Raw genomic sequence first — 17843 nt, 5'->3', positions numbered from 1 at the left:
TAAGTTCAAATGTAATTTTATTCAATATTCCAGAGGTCCTGTGAGAACCCTTTCCAAACAATTATTGTATTGCACTATGTCAGACTGTGACTAGCTAGCTGGCTATCACTAGATGATGTATCCGGTTAGTCAGAGGCTTACTTTCAGGGGCTGGTAATATCACACTGGACATAAATGATGGTTAAAGTTATGGTCAAGTTTATTCTGAAGTTTGTATAAAATGTACCAAAAAAGGACATAAACCTTTAAATGAATCTGAGCATATTCATCTTTGAGCATCTCACAATTAATGTTCGACAGAGAGCTCAGCCTATTGCCTTGCAGTTGCTGCTCTCCAGAGACCCTGCCTCTCTCCACTAACTGCTCTTCTTCTTCCACTCCACCCTCCATTCATTCCAGTCCAGTAGGGTTCGACTGGTCTGCCATCCAGCTACCTCCAGAGCTAGAAGAGATGAAGCACAAACAATGGTGACTGACCAGTGTGACAACATCCAGGGGCGTCAGTTGGGTATGGCGCTCAAGACAAAAATGTAAAGTACACTCAAATCATTCCAATCCCGATTTAAAATGCAACAGCTGTTTAGCATATTCAAGGCTGGCTTTAGGACCATGTGGAGCATCGCTCGGAGAGCGACTGCCAGCCTGCGGCCTCAGAGAGAGTAGAGAAAGCGAGACACTCCACTCCCAAATGTTTTCTGATCGGGACCACTCTGATCTACTTATTGCCCCCGCCGGGGCGGGAGCACACAATAAGTAGACCAGAGACAGCTGTTCCTTCTCTTGCGTGAGCATTCCAGATATTATGGCGGAACCGTGAGCTCACATGGGAAAAGCCTGCTCACGCGAGAGAGGAAACGGCCACTTATACAGACAGGAACCGTGACCATTTTCTTTCAATGGTAAACGGCCTGTGTAAACTATATTATTTATCCACTATCTTCGGCGGTCTTTTCGCTCACTTTTAGAAAGCAGGGACAGTTCCAATTTGCTTTGCCGGTCAGCCGTTTAGGCAGTGCGCTGATTGCTTAGAATTTGATGTCGGCATTTTAACTGTCGGCCTTGTAAGCCTTGTTGTAATCTGATAGCCAGGAGATAATTGAATTGGGAGGTGGGGGAGCCGTCCTTTTTGGTGACCATTCGAAACCAAAAGCATTTATTGCTATTAAAATATGGGTTGTGAAAGCTGTAGGCCTAATTGATATTTCCATTCATTCACCCAGTTGGCTAGTGCAAGTTCGCTTTCAAACTGAACAACTTGCTAAATATACGTCCTGTTTTGGGTTTAAAGACTAACAATTGTAGGCTATAACAAATGTGCATTGGCATGCAGTGACAGAATGATAATTGAGATAATGCAAATCATTCATGGTTACTTAGTTGGGCTAACTTTTTTCAACTTCTTGCTGTAGGCCTACTTCATCTATCATCATCATCGTCTGTCTGCATCCCTAATCCCTACCTGTAGCCTACCTGCCTCTGGTATAATGCATTTTCCACCACTCACTCTATCAGTCTTGCTTGTCCATCTTCCTGAATTAAAATGAGATAATCTAACAATCTTGCTGGCAAAACATTAAATATTACTAAGTTATTTAGCTATAGTGTGGATGTAGCACTTTGAAAAATATATATATATAATGAGCACCAACTTCTGTGTAGGCAACACATTAATATCAGACAGAGAGAAGCTGCCCCAGGGAAAAACTTGCGCGAGCCGCCCCTTCGTTGGTTACTATATCAATATTCTCGGAGCCGCCTCGTTCGTTAACACAATGTTAAAATACTCTTAGAGCCACTAGTTGATAAAATGCTTCAATATTTGTAGAATGTTTTCCTTCCATGGCGAATAATGCAGAAATTCTAAAATGAGCTTGGCGCACACAGAGAAAATATAACTACTGGGAATACATAGGTTTGACACATAGAGAATGATAGAGGCCTCTAGTGGCCAAAAGGCTGTTTTAGCATGGGCAGCGCCATTGAGGGCTTCCACCAACTTCATTGGCTGAGCTCTCCTGGTAACCCTGTTCGAGTCACGTCTAACCGGGTCATCAGGAGGGATCAGCCAATCGTGAAGAAAATGTACTCCTTCAAAATGGAGACTGCCTCAATGGTGTTGCCCGTCCTCTCATAGACACTATAATGGCACAGATAAAGCGGAGTCCTATCTATCTCTACGGTTTGCGAAGGTGACATGTAAAGTGGCCATAGCTCCCTTTTAAAAAGGCGTGTCGATTTTCCATTTGTATTTCGTGATTTTTTACATTCTTTGGTCGAGTTTGTCTTCATGCATCCTTGTCGATGTTAGGCCTAAGTAAGTCCTTTATGTAGGACTATGCCTTCTATTTCAATGCATGTGTATGATTTATCTGGCATAGTTTGCATTCGCGGTCTGCTGTTTTATGCACCAGTTCCTTTCACATTGATATCGGCATTTGAAGTCGGGCTTGTTGTAACTTGATAGCGTGTATTATGCATCTTTCATTTTCACTGTTCGTGCTGTTTCACAAGTAAATTAGTCCATTTATGAAGGTTAAGTAGTGGTTGACATTTTACACCCCATTCCACAGAGCTTTAAACCCGATATTGCGGTGATAATTAATGGCTGGGGTCCTTTTTATTTTTAAATAGCATTTGAGAGTTTTTAAATTGTGTAAAGATGCAGTAAATGAGCTTCAACTACCAAACAATTCCTTGAAGGGGAGGGGCATACCCTAGGTTGAGCTGAATGGACGCCACTGACAACATCCCAACATAGACGTGGGAGTAAACAGCTACTGACTGAGCACACCATGTTACACTGAGCTTACCTTTGAGGAATGGCTGAAAAATGTGGTCCATAAGCTTATGACTCTCATGCACCAGCTCCCAATGATCTTGAGGGAAACAAAAAAGGGATAGCATAGAGTTAACACAGCACTGACAAAGACATTGGTTTAAACTGTCATGTAAAGATGATCAGTAAAGGCTCACTGTTGCTGTGTGACATTGAGAGTTGTTTGAGAGCCCCCTCCAGTGGCGAGACAGGGTGTAACACAGTGCAGAGGCACACAGCTTGGCACACAGCCCTGATCTCATCACATACAGATGCATCTGGTCCCAAACACACACACACAGAGCCTAAGGGAGAGAAACCGCACATTCAATAACACTCACATGACATACACCATCTATTAAAATGACAACCCACGTCACAACTGGGTTGATGGTTGGTGGGGGGATTACTGAAAGATGTTATACACACCACGTTTGACTCCGATAAGGTAGGGCTTGTGGTTGTTTTTCATAGCCAAATGAAGGTCCTCTGACCTACAAAATGAAAGGAATTACAGTACCAGTCAAAGGTTTGGACACACCTACTCATTCCAGGTTTTTCTTTATTTTTTACTATTTTCTACATTGTAGAATAATAGTGAAGACATCAGAACTATGAAATAACACATTGGAATCATGTAGTAACCAAAAAAGGTGTTGACGACAGCTTTGCACACTCTTGGCATTCTCTCAACCAGCTTCATGAGGAATGTTTTCCAATGGTCTTGAAGGAGTTGCTGAGTCCAACTCATCCCAAACCATCTCAATTGGGTTGAGGTCGGGTGATTGTGGAGGCCAGGTCATCTGATGCAGCACTCCATCCATCTCCTTCTTGGTCAAATAGCCCTTTCACAGCCTGGAGGTGTGTTTTGGGTCATTGTCTTGTTGAAAAACAAATGATAGTCCCACTAAGCGCAAACCAGATGGGATGGCGTATCGCTGCAGAATGCTGTGGCAGCCATGCTGGTTAAGTGTGCCTTGAATTCTAAATAAATCACTGACAGTGTCACCAGCAAAGCAACCCCACACCATCACACCTCCTCCTCCATGCTTCACGGTGGGAACCACACATATCGGAGATCATCCGTTCACCTACTCTGCGTCCAGTAGTGGTTTCTTTGCAGCAATTCGACCACGAAGGCCTGATTCATGCAGTCTCCTCTGAACAGTTGATGTTGAGATGTGTCTGTTACTTGAACTCTGTGAATCATTCATTTGGGCTGTAATTTCTGAGGCTGGTAACTTAACTTATCCTCTGCAGCAGAGGTATCTCTGGGTCTTCCTTTCCTGTGGCGGTCCTCATGAGAGCCAGTTTCATCATAGCGCTTGATGGCTTTTGTGACTGCACTTGAAGAAACTTTCAAAGTTCTTGAAATGTTCCATATTGACTGACCTTCATGTCTTCAAGTAATGATGGACTGTCGTTTCTCTTTGCTTATTTGAGCTGTTCTTGCCATAATATGGACTTTTGGTATTTTACCAAATAGGGCTGTCTTCTGTATACCACCCCTACCTTGTCACAACACAACTGATTGGCTCAAATGTTTTAAGAAGTAAAGAAATTCCACAAATTTTAACAAGGCACACCTGTTAATTGAAATGCATTCCAGGTGACTACCTCATGAAGCTGGTTGAGAGAATGCCAAGAGTGTGCAAAGCTGTCATCAAAGCAAAGAGTTGCTACTTTGAAGAATCTAAAATATATTTTGATTTGTTTAACACTTTTTTGGTTACTACAAGATTCCATATGTGTTATTTCATAGTTCTGATGTCTTCACTATTATTCTAAAATAGTAAAAATAAAGAAAAACACTGGAATGAGTAGGCGTGTCCAAACTTTTGACTGGTACTGTATATCATTGAGAATGAACATCCAAATCTGAGCACACTTCACTTTCAAGACACCAGACAGGCAGACACCAACTTACGTATGAACAAATTCCCCTAGCCTCACTCCCAGTTTGATTGGAACTGTCCTCCTGAACTCTAAAAAAACAAACAAACAAAAAACCATCAGAAAAGCATGTTAAAGCCATTGATAGTTGATCAATTAAATGTATTTATAAAGCCCTTTTTACATCAGCAGATGTCACAAAGTGCTATACAGAAACCCAGCCTAAAACCCCAAACAGCAAGCAATGCAGAAGGACAGTTGATAGCCATAATGATCAACAAGCCATTTCATTGTTTATTATTCACTGAATGTCAGCCATACCCAAGAATACAGGCTCTTTATGATTGGCCTCTAGTGGACCGAGGACCAGTCCATCTCTCAGGTATTGGTGGAGCACAATGGCAAGCCGAGCCTCGTTGAGTGTCTCCATGACAACCGAACGCACTGCTTGGTAATTTGCAAAAAGGTGGAGGATGTTGAAAAGGAAGAAGAGGACGAACGTCAGCCTGAGGAGAAGGGATGGAAAACAGATCGATCTCCATCGAATAACCAATAGGTTAGCTGTCTTGTCATGTCCTATCTCATACAGTGGCAGTGTAAGCAGTGCAATAGATGACTCACAGTCGATTGTCAGTGACCAGAGGAATAAGGATCAGACTGACCAGCAGTCCAGCCAGATTCACTAAGTCTCCTGCAAAGAACACATGCATCACAATAAGATCCTAATCTTAAAGCAGCAGTACAAGACAGAACAGTAAAAGCCATGGGTTAGTTACAGTATCTTACTGTATCATCAGGTAGAGAAATATGTATGGAGCACCTGGCTGCCGTCTTTGGCAGAGATGTCCGCCATGTTGTCTCTGCGAGCTTGGTGAACAGTCAAAGCAGCTCTGGTGGCCCCACCTGCAACCCCGACAATGGACTGACAAACACAGAAAGAGAGAGATATCGAACAGTGTCCATTTACATTTAGCAGACGCTCTTATTAAGAGCGAATTACAATCAGTCCATTCAACCAAAGTAGGTAAAACAACCACATATTAGGAACATTGCAAGTAAAACCTTCAAAATAGCTGGTTGCTATCTGCAAAATCAATGCTAGAGAGAGATGGTATTCAGGTTTACCTTGAATATTCCTGCAGAGCACACAATTAGAGTGAAGCATGTTGGGAAGTTAGGAGCCAGTATTTCAATGAACATGGCGATATCATTGAGAACATCAGCGACAAGCCTAAGGAAAACAGCACAAGCCTTGACATCCTCAATAATTCCATAACACCCTATGAACAAACCCACTATTGATGCTTGACATCCCTACCTCCATTTTTTGGCCTCAGAGTCCAGTTTATTCCTAAAACACAGAGACCAAATGTGAAAAATAATATTGAAATTTAATAATAGTAGAAGATTACATAACAAATCCAAACTCACCCTTTAAGCCAAGCAAAGAAGATTCTTCCCAGCATGCCTGTGCCATCTAAAAAAGTAGATTAAAAAATAAATAAAACCCCTTAACAGGAAAGAAGACAATGGTCTTATCACAGTCATTAACACTAACCTCGTAACAACCAGGTAATTGTTGCAGCAGCAACTGTTGCCTCTTGGTTTCCAACACCAACACCCCATTAATGAGGCCTGGGTGGCAAGAGTACCTGAAAGAGAACTGAAGAAGGCCTGTGTGTGTGTGTGTCAGAGAGAAAGCGAGAGAGCAAGAGAGTTAAAATGTACAGAACCAGTCAAAAGTTTGGACACACCTACTCATTCCAGGGTTTTTCTTTATTTTTACTATTTTCTACATTGTAGAATAATGGTGAAGACATCAAAACTATGAAATAACACATATGGAATCATGTAGTTACCAAAAAAGTGTTAAAAAAATCAAAATATATTTTATATTTGAGATTCTTCAAATAGCCACCCTTTACCTTGATGATAGATTTGCACACTCTTGGCATTCTCTCAACCAGCTTCATGAGGTAGTCACCTGGAATGCATTTCAATTAACAGGTGTGCCTTCTTAAAAGTTAATTTGTGGAATTTCTTTCCTTCTTAATGCGTTTCAGCCAATCAGTTGTGTTGTGACAAGGTAGGGGGGGTATACAGAAGATAGCCCTATTTGGTAAAATACCAAGTCCACATTATGGCAAGAACAGCTCAAATAAGCAAAGAGAAACGACAGTCCATCATTACTTTAATTTCAAGAACTTTGAAAGTCTTCAAGTGCAGTCGCAAAAACCATCAAGCGCTATGATGAAACTGGCTCTCATGAGGACCGCCACAGTAATGGAAGACCCAGAGCTAACTCTGCTGCAGAGGATAAGTTCATTCGAGTTACCAGCCTCAGAAATTGCAGCCCAAATAAATGCTTCACAGAGTTCAAGTAACAGACACATCTCAACATCAACTGTTCAGAGGGGACTGTGTGAATCAGGCCTTCATGGTCGAATTGCTGCAAAGAAACCACTACTAAAGGACACCAATAAGAAGAAGAGACCTGCTTGGCCCAAGAAATGTTTCCTTTGGTCTGGAGTCCAAATTGGAGATTTTTGTTTCCAACCGCTGTGTTTTTGTGAGACGCGGTGTGGGTGAACGGATGATCTCCGCATGTGTAGCATGGAGGAGGAGGTGTTATGGTGTGGGGGTGCTTTGCTGGTGACACTGTCTGTGATTTATTTAGAATTCAGGGCACACTTAACCAGCATGGCTACCACAGCATTCTACAGCGATACGCCATCCCATCTGGTTTGGGCTTAGTGGGACTATCATTTGTTTTTCAACAGGACAATGAGCCAACACACCTCCAGGCTGTGTAAGGGCTATTATACCAAGAAGGAGAGTGATGGAGTGCTGCATCAGATGACCTGGCCTCCACAATCCCCCGACCTCAACCCAATTGAGATGGTTTGGGATGAGTCGGACCGCAGAGTGAAGGAAAAGCAGCCAACAAGTGCTCAGCATGTGGGAACTCCTTCAAGACTGTTGGAAAAGCATTCCAGGTGAAGCTGGTTGAGAGAATGCCAAGAGTGTGCAAAGCTGTCATCAAGGCGAAGGGTGGCTATTTGAAGATTCTCAAATATAAAATAGACTTTGATTTGTTAAACACTTCTTTGTTTACTACATGATTCCATATGTGTTATTGCATAGTTTAATGTCTTCACTATTATTCTACAATGTAAAAAATTGTAAAAATAAAGAAAAACCCTTGAATGAGTAGGTGTGTCCAAACTTTTGACAGGTAGTGTACATAATAAATGTGACATTTCTAAAATAATGGCACACATATCCACAAAACAACAACATACTCTCTCTTTCTCACACGACCTACCTGCAGAGTATCCCAAAATTGATACTGCAGGTAATCGCCACTGACACTCTCTGGATACCCTTGAGGCAAGAAGACACTCTAACAAAAGCAGATGAGATGCGAGAGAGAGATATGAGAGAGAGAGAGAAAGAGAGAGAGAGAGAGAAAGAGAGAGAGAGGGATATGAGAGAGATATGAGAGAGAGATATGAGAGACAGAGATATGAGAGAGAGAGATATGAGAGAGAGAGATATGAGAGAGAGAGAGAGGGATTTTCTCGAATTTGGGTACCTGGAGCAAAATGGGGAGTCAAGGGGAGGGTTTAGCATTTTTAAATCTAGTTCAGGGGAGGGTCATGTAATTTGTAATTGATTACATTTCTATATTTCTCCGTGTTTTAGAATTAGTTGCTTATTAGGCTATATAGCGATGTGTGCCCGATACCTCCCCTCATCTCTGATTCTCCGCTGGGCGCGCAATATCAAGTGTGCCTATAGGCTATTTAGTGTGGTCTCAATCAAGTGATCCATAGCCTTTAGGCTACAGGCTACGAAGTGCATGCTCTGAGAAGCACAGAGCAAAGTATAAAGATAAAACATTTCTAAGATAGCTGCTGGGATGGGGTAAATAAAACTAGGCTGCATTACACACTGCAATGGATATTCCAACCCTGAGCCCCGGCCTGCTCTGCTCTAGCTGATCAAAAAACTCTGTTTTTGTGTGCTGACTAACCAATGGCTGTGCTGTGTAGGCCTACGGTGGCAGTTCAGGAGAGTCAAAGGCTTCTTCCGAAAATACTTTTTGATTGCGCGCAAACTAGCCTATAGCCTATGTTCTGTTTAGTTTAAGAAGGAGAGGGCGAATATGAGAAGGAGGAACCGAGGTCAACTTTGATAGCTTGCTACTACTATAATTGATTTGTTTAAAAACAATATGTTTTTTTGTCCATTATGTATTTATCAGACTTATTGACCTCACAAAAAGCCTCACAATAACTTACATTGTGGTGCTGAAACTTGAAGCTGCAGCCGTGGCAAAATCTATCGGAAATGGACAGCTCATGGTGCTGAAAGTAGGCAAATTCAATTAGGCATAATTCATTTTAATTAGACTTTACTAACAACAACAGGGCCTTGTGTTGGAGCCTATTTCTTCCTATTTAAGAAATAATTAGGTAGGAGTCCCTGTTTGACAGATGAAATTAGGCTAGGCTGCTATATCCATAGATTTGTCGGTCAATTCTTTCACCCACCATGAACTCTATAAATAGCCTACCTCCGGTGTCAGTGAAGGGCTGTTAAGTTAAAACCAAGACTCAATTGAGGAGGTATAAGAGGGTATGACATAGGCCTACCTTTTATTAAAGTAAATGGCAAAAAGCACAGGCCTACCTCTTGTTAGTTTAAGATGTTAAAGAAAATAAAAAGGATTGGATTATATAAAGTCATTTATAACAGCGCTTTGGTCCGCGATGCTTTATGCTAGAAACAAGCTGTAAAACACCCGGAAAGACGTAACGCCGATGCACATTGTTTCGTGTCTTTTGACACTGAAGCTGAGCTACAACCTTCTATTTGTATTTGTATTTATTATGGATCCTGGGATCCGGCAAAATTAAGGCAGTTATACAATTTAAAAAACATTACAATACATTCATAACAGCTTTCACAACACACTAAGTGTGTGCCCTCAGGCCCCTACTCCCACTACCACATATCTACAACACAAAATCCATGTGTACGTGTGTGTATAGTGCGTATGTTTTCATGTGTGTGTATGCATGTGTCTGCGCCTATGTTTGTGTTGCTTCACAGTCCCCGCTGTTCCATAAGGTGTATGGAGTACTGTGCACCTCCCATAGTCTGTTCTGGACTTGGGGACTGTGAAGAGACCTCTGGTGGCATGTCTTGTGGGGTATGCATGGGTGTCTGAGCTGTGTTCTAGTCATTTAAAACAGACAGCTCGGTTCTTTCAACATGTCAATACCTCTCACAAATACAAGTAGTGATGAAGTCAATCTCTCCTCCACTTTGAGCCAGGAGAGATTGACATGCATATTATTAATGTTTGCTCTCTGTGTACATCCAAGGGCAAGCCGTGCTGCCCTGTTCTGAGCCAATTGCAATTTTCCTAAGTCCCTCTTTGTGGCACCTGACCACACGACTGAACAGTAGTCCAGGTGCAACAAAATAGAGCCTGTGGGATCTGCCTTGTTGATAGTGCTGTTAAGAAGGTAGGGCAGCGCTTTATTATGGACAGACTTCTCCCTATTTTTAGCAACTGTTGTATCAATATATTTTGACTATTGCAGTTTACAATCCAGGGTTACTCCAAGCAGTTTAGTCACCTCAACTTGCTCAATTTCCACATTATTTATTACAAGATTTAGTTGAGGTTTAGGGTTTAGTGAATGATTTGTCCCAAATACAATGCTTTTAGTTTTTGAAATATTTAGGACTAACTTATTCCTTGCCACCCATTCTGAAACTAACTGCAGCTCTTTGTTAAGTGTTGCAGTTATTTCAGTTGCTGTAGTAGCTGACGTGTATAGTGTTGAGTCATCTGCATACATAGACACGGCATGCCATTAGTAAAGATTGAAATAAGTAAGGAGCCTAGACAGCTGCCCTGGGGAATTCCTGATTCTACCTGGATTATGTTGGAGAGGCTTCCTTAAAGAACACCCTCTGTATTCTGTTAGACAGGTAACTCTTTATCCACAATATAGCAGGGGGTGTAAAGCCATAACACATTTTTCCAGCAGCAGACTATGATCGATAATGTCAAAAGCCGCACTGAAGTCTAACAAAACAGCCCCCACAATATTTGTATCATCAATTTCTCAAATCCAATCATCAGTTTTCTGTGTAAGTGCTGTGCTTGTTGAATGTCCTTCCCTATAAGCGTGCTGAAATAGGCCTAGTCGAGGAGACAAAAATGTACTTTGCTTGGGAAGTAATCTAATTCTGTACAATAGAATATGTTTAAACCCAGGTAGCTTTTAGGGAAACAAACACCTGTGACCTTCTCTCGTTGGGTTAAGCCATGGAAGAAGAATAGCCAGCAGTTAAAGCATTTTTCTGTGTCTGTAGGCCTGCTCTAGGCCTGCTCTAGGTCTGTAGGCCTGCTGTGTCTGTAGGCCTTGCTGTAGTTTACAACAATTCTAATTTCTAAAGTGGAAGTTGGGAGAGTTTTACTCGGGTGGTTCAGTGAAACAATTATAGTTTCTGAGGTGGAAGTTGGGAGAGTTATATATATAATTTTTTTTTTGGTGAGGGAGGCCTGCTCTCTCCTTTCCCTGATGTTTAGTTCATTTCATCCCGATCTCCTCTGCATTATTGTAGCCATCTGCTGCAGCCTGTCAACTATGCCTCTGCCTATCCCTGTTCTCTCCTCTCCGCTGCAGGCTACACAAACGCCTCACACCCGCGTGGCTGCTGCCTCTCTAACCTGGTGGTCCCTGCACGCACCACACACCTGGAGTTCCAGGTCTCAGGCAGCCTCTGGAACTGCCGTTCTGCCGCCAACAAGGCTGACTTCATCCCAGCCTATGCCACCCTCCAGTCCCTCGACTTCCTGGCACTGACGGAAACATGGATTACCACTGAAAACACTGCTACTCCTACTGCTCTCTCCTCGTCTGACCATGTGTTCTCGCATACCCCGAGAGCATCTGGTCAGAGGGGTGGTGGCACAGGAATCCTCATCTCTCCCAAGTGGTCATTCTCAATTTTTCCCCTAACCCATCTGTCTATCTCCTCATTTGAATTCCACGCTGTCACAGTCACTAGCCCATTTAAGCTTAATATCCTTGTCATCTATCGCCCTCCAGGTTCCCTTGGAGAGTTCATCAATGAGCTTGACGCCTTGATAAGTTCCTTTCCTGAGGATGGCTCACCCTTCACAGTCTTGGGGGATTTCAACCTCCCCACGTCTACATTTGACTCATTTCTCTCTGCCTCCTTCTTTCCACTCCTCTCCTCTTTTGACCTCACCCTCTCACCATCCCCCCCACTCACAAGGCAGGCAATACGCTTGACTTCATCTTTACTAGATGTTGCTCTTCTACTAATCTCACTGCAACTCCCCTCCATGTCTCCGACCACTACTTTGTATCCTTTTCTCTCTCGCTCTCCTCCAACACTACTCACTCTGCCCCTACACAGATGGTAGCAGCGCCGCCGCAACCTTCGCTCTCTCTCTCCCACTACTCTCTCCTCTTCCATCCTATCATCTCTTCCCTCTGCTCAATCCTTCTCCCTCCAATCTCCTGATTCTGTCTCCTCAACCCTCCTCTCCTCCCCTTTCTGCATCCTTTGACTCCCTGTGTCCCCTATCCTCCCGGCCGGCTCGGTCCTCCCCTCCAGCTCTGTGGCTTGATGACTCATTGCGAGCTCACAGAACAGAGCTCCGGGCAGCTGAGCGGAAATGGAAGAAAACTAAACTCCCTGCCGACCTGGCATCTTTTCACTCCCTCCTCTCTACATTTTCTTCATCTGTTTCTGCTGCTAAGGCCACTTTCTACCACTCTAAATTCCAAGCATCTGCCTCTAACCCTAGGAAGCTCTTTGCCACATTCTCCTCACTGCTGAATCCCCCCCCTCCCTCCTCCCTCTCTGTGGATGACTTTGTCAACCACTTTGAAAAGAAGGTTGACGACATCCGATCCTCGTTTGTTAAGTCTAATGACACTGCTGGTCCTGCTCACTGCCCTACCCTATGCTTTGACTTCTTTCTCCCTCTCTCTCCAGATAAAATCTTGCGACTAGTGACTGCAGGCCGCCCAACAACCTGCCCGCTTGACCCCATCCCCTCCTCTCTTCTCCAGACCATCTCCGGTGACCTTCTCCCCTACCTCACCTCGCTGATCAACTCATCCTTGACCGCTGGCCATGTCCCTTCCGTCTTCAAGAGAGCGAGTGTTGCACCCCTTCTCAAAAAACCAACACTCGATCCCACTGATGTCAACAACTACAGACCAGTATCCCTTCTTTCTTTTCTTTCCAAAACTATTGAGCGTGCCGTCTTTAGCCAACTCTCTTGCTATCTCTCTCAGAATGACCTTCTTGATCCAAACCAGTCAGGTTTCAGGACTGGTCATTCAACTGAGACTGCTCTTCTCTGTGTCACGGAGGCTCTCCGCACTGCTAAAGCTAACTCTCTCTCCTCTGCTCTTGTCCTTCTAGACCTGTCTGCTGCCTTTGATACAGTGAACCATCAGATCCTCCTCTCCACCCTCTCCGAGCTGGGCATCTCCGGTGCGGCTCACTCCTGGATTGCGTCCTACCTGACCGGTCGCTCCTACCAAGTGGCGTGGCGAGAAGCTGTCTCCGCACCACGTGCTCTCACCACTGGTGTCCCCCAGGACTCAGTTCTAGGCCCTCTCCTTTTCTCCCTATACACCAAGTCACTTGGCTCTGTCATATCCTCACATGGCCTCTCCTATCATTGCTACGCTGACGATACACAACTAATCTTCTCCTTTCCCCCTTCTGATAACCAGGTGGCGAATCGCATCTCTGCATGTCTGGCCGACATATCAGTATGGATGACGGATCACCACCTCAAGCTGAACCCTGGCAAGACGGAGCTGCTCTTCCTCCCGGGAAGGACTGCCCGTTCCATGATCTCGCCATCACGGTTGACAACTCCGTTGTGTCCTCCTCCCAGAGTGCGAAGAGCCTTGGCGTGACCCTGGACAACACCCTGTCGTTCTCCACCAACATCAAGGCGGTGACCCGATCCTGCAGGTTCATGCTCTACAACATTCGGAGAGTACGACCCTGCCTTACACAGGAAGCGGCACAGGTCCTAATCCAGGCACTTGTCATCTCCCCGTCTGGATTACTGCAACTCGCTGTTGGCTGGGCTCCCTGCCTGTGCCATTAAACCCCTACAACTCATCCAGAATGCCGTAGCCCGTCTGGTGTTCAACCTTCCCAAGTTCTCTCACGTCACCCCCCCTCCTCCGCACACTCCACTGGCTTCCAGTTGAAGCTCGCATCCGTTACAAGACCATGGTGCTTGCCTATGGAGCAGTGAGGGGAACGGCACCTCCGTACCTTCAGGCTCTGATCAGTCCCTACACCCAGGCGAGGGCATTGCGTTCATCCACCTCTGGCCTGCTGGCTCCCTTCCTCTGCGGAAGCATAGTTCCCGCTCAGCCCAGTCAAAGCTGTTCGCTGCTCTGGCACCCCAATGGTGGAACAAGCTCCCTCACGACGCCAGGACAGCGGAGTCACTCACCACCTTCCGGAGACATTTGAAACCCCACCTCTTTAAGGAACACCTGGGATAGGATAAAGTAATCCTTCTACCCCCCCCAACAAAAAAAAAAAAGTATAATTGTAAAGTGGTTATCCCACTGGCTATAGGGTGAATGCACCAATTTGTAGTCGCTCTGGATAAGAGCGTCTGCTAAATGACGTAAATGTGCCCTTGAGCAAGGCACTTAACCCTAATTGCTCCTGTAAGTCGCCCTGGATAAGAGTGTCTGCTAAATGACTAAAATGTAAAATGTAAATGTAAATGTCTGTCTAGGGTGGAAAGGTAGGCCTAACCTTTGAAAGTACCATGCTCAGATTCCTAATGACGTCTTAGATTTAAATATTTGTAAACAGGGACAGTTTCGTTGCAATGGATTTGGCATTAAAGAAATATGATAAGATGAACACATAGGCCTATCTCTCTGTCCATTCAGCCTGTAATTTCAGTAATTTGTGTGGTATTAGAAAAGATTCTGCGAATTTGTACAATGACGTAGAATTGCATGACATTTTTATTAAAGGCTATTTTTTTCGGACCTGCAAATATGATGATAGATTCGTGCAATGCTTTTACCATAACAGCCTGGTCTCATAGACTAGACGTAATATAGTAAATGTAAATCCGGGACACTGAAATTAGTATGATGTTACATTTGGTATGGTTACAAAATACAGAAGGTTACTTAAGATAAAAATGAAAGAAGGGTGGTTAGTCTGGGTGGATGGGTAGGCGTATAACGCGAACATCTAGCAACCCAAAGGTTGCGTGTTCGAATCTCATCATGGACAACTTTAGCATTTTAACTAATTATCATGAACGTCTAGCAACCCAAAGGTTGCGTGTTCGAATCTCATCACAGACAACTTTAGCTAACCCTTCCCCTAACCTTAACCCTTTTAGCTAACCCTTCCACTAACCCTTTAATCTAACTCCAAACATTAACCCCTAGCCTAGCTAACTTTAGCCAGCTAGCTAATGTTAGCATTAGCCACCTAGCTAATGTTAGCCACAACAAATGTAAATTCGTAAAACATATCATAAGCTTAGCAAATTCGTAACATATTGTATGCTTTGCAAATTCTGACGTAAAGAATAATACGAAATGCACTGAGACCAGGTTGACTATAAATGAGATCTTTCCATCCCTACTCTTGTCCACGGTAGTCTGTGAACCCACAACCTTCTGGCCCGTAGCCCTGTGCGCTAATAAAATTCCTGCGTTGCCATGTAATGCTCTGGGGCCTCATTTATAAGCATTCCGTAAATTTCACACAACATTTCTGTGTGCGCTATTTCTGAAGTCTGCGCACATACAAAAATATTGAAATGTATAAACTTGGCACATGCCATACACACGCATGTTTCCCGTTATAAATCAGACCTGTTGTAAAACTGTTTCTACGTGTGACCCAGCGGCGGATTGTGGGAGGAGCTATAGGAGGACGGGTTCATTGTAATGGCTGGAATGGAATAAATGGAACGTATCAAACACATGGAAACCACATGTTTGACTCTGTTCCATCATTCCATTCCAGACGTTTACAATGAGCCTGTCCTCCTATAGCTCCTCCCACCAGCCTCCACTGGTGTGAACGAGCATTAAAACACCGCCTGGAAAACGCCCTCCATTCACCTTTTATGATGACAATAACACCCTTTATTTTCTGTATAATTTGGAACTATTGCATTAGCCATGGCATGCAAATATTTAGTTTATCAATTGCTTATTGGGTTTATCTGTCCTGCCTTGGTATAGGCTCTGAGATTAAATAGGCAATGATGTCGCGCTCCTATCGCACAGCAATACTGTGCCTATACATACTGTCAAATATTTTACCTAAGCTACTGGCCTATTTACTGTGTTAGCAGTAATTGATGCTGTATCTGGAAAAGAACTGTGTCAGTTTCTGAAGGAGAAAACAAAGGCAGATTGTCGTGGACCTGTCAGCAGAACATTTGAATTCAACAATGTTTTATATCGACTTTTCCCCCAACCTAAATATGTGACTACCTGCGAATTCTGAAACATTGTAGGGCAGGCTACAAAAAAAAAATGCAATTACAATATTTCAGTAGGTACGGTTCTATTTCTCATGTGTTTTTGTTCTACTTGACTTTTTTATTTATTTTTTATAGCACTACTGATATTTATTACTGCAAGAAAGGCATTTCACAGTACGCTACTTTTGCACATGAGAATACAAACTTCAAACTTATAGGCCTACTTCAATGTTAAAGATCAGCTGTTAAATTCGACTGTATACCGGTATTATAAACCGCGCTGCCTATGATATTGCAAAACTTGAAATACCTATAACCTATCTATTTACTAGGCTACTAGGTCGAATTTAATGAGAGATGTGCATGGTAATTTGTTCTATGGCTCCTTCGGGAAAATGAACCCATCACGGCCAAAAAAGGTGAGGAATATATTCTGCAATGTTTAAGAAAATAAAAAGAAAAATATTCCTGTCTAATTATAAGATTCCTATGTCTAATTATTTTCTAAATATTAACACAGATTTTCGTTCTTCTCACTAATGGCAAATGGTTGCATTCTTGTTCATGTTTTCCTGTTTTTAGTTTTTATTATGCTTTTCATCATATCCCCCATTTGCACAAAATATTTACTTGCAATACAATATTTCAACCACTAGCAGACGTGCGTTCAAATTTGTCTAAAGTTTGCGGGAGTGGTGAGCACATTCTCACGTCAAGTTAAACTTTTATAAATGCCAACTTTTGCGTTAAAACTGGCGCAAGCACATTTTGGGGTATTATTTTGTACTTACGAAAGGTTTATAAATTAGGCCCCTGGTCTGTCCAAGAAGTGAGGGTAAACGGTCGGCAAGTTCTCTGCTATCCACTTTACGTTTTAATTATTATTTTGGGTATAGAGGAGGGTCACTTGTTTTTTTTAAGCGTTCAGGGAGGGTTTAGGTCAAATATATTTTGCTGAAGGTAGGGCCATCCATTTTCATTTCAGAGAGGTCCAATTTTCTCCATGTAACCCTTATAATAAATAACGTTCACTCCCTTAGCAGTTTTTATGAGACGATATTCAGTGAGCCTTTATCAAAATACATTATAATGTAAAAAATGTCTCACTTTGAACACGCCAATGATGGATTTTCCAGTTGTCCCACCGTCGCCCCGCTTCTCTTTTCTCTCTCCATCACTCCATCCTTCAACTGATATTTCCATGACTCGAGGGAGCCATATCTCTCCGTTGCCACCACTGGCATTTTCCCTTTCTCAATTTAATGAAACACCACCTGCACGGTTAGACAGATGTTTGTAAATAATATATTTAGTTATGTATTTTATGCAATAGTACTTTATGTCGCATGTTTTCACTTACCAAAGCTTTACTTCCGTGTTTTCGCAATCCACGTCAGCTGGACAAATTCTGGCTTTTCTATTGGCTAAGGACTGAGACTGCCCCTGCAGATTTAGACCAATCCCGCGATTGCTTTGGGACAGCTTGATCCAGAAGTCACAGATCATTTAACTAATTTGCACAGAAATTTTGAACTTGACTGTCTATATGTATACATAGTTGTA

At 43.1% G+C, this 17843-nt stretch overlaps 1 protein-coding gene across 1 annotated transcript; it reads right to left on the bottom strand.

The window, feature by feature from the left end:
- rusf1 (RUS family member 1) lies at window positions 1–17628 on the bottom strand. Its single transcript, XM_045218607.1, is given in 17 exon segments — window positions 1–442; window positions 2811–2876; window positions 2974–3120; window positions 3245–3309; window positions 4743–4800; window positions 5030–5214; window positions 5330–5430; window positions 5529–5630; window positions 5834–5939; window positions 6027–6059; window positions 6140–6185; window positions 6267–6330; window positions 6332–6382; window positions 8034–8111; window positions 17388–17432; window positions 17435–17533; window positions 17617–17628. Coding segments are annotated over 17 exon segments (1344 nt in total). The 3' UTR covers window positions 1–356.
- Window positions 17629–17843: the final 215 nt, after the last annotated feature.

This window comes from Coregonus clupeaformis, unplaced genomic scaffold (genome assembly GCF_020615455.1).
Source record: "Coregonus clupeaformis isolate EN_2021a unplaced genomic scaffold, ASM2061545v1 scaf1680, whole genome shotgun sequence".
Classification (NCBI taxonomy): domain Eukaryota; kingdom Metazoa; phylum Chordata; class Actinopteri; order Salmoniformes; family Salmonidae; genus Coregonus; species Coregonus clupeaformis.
The sequence above is the reverse complement of the archived record's forward strand: the minus strand, read 5'-3'. Positions and strand labels throughout refer to the sequence as shown.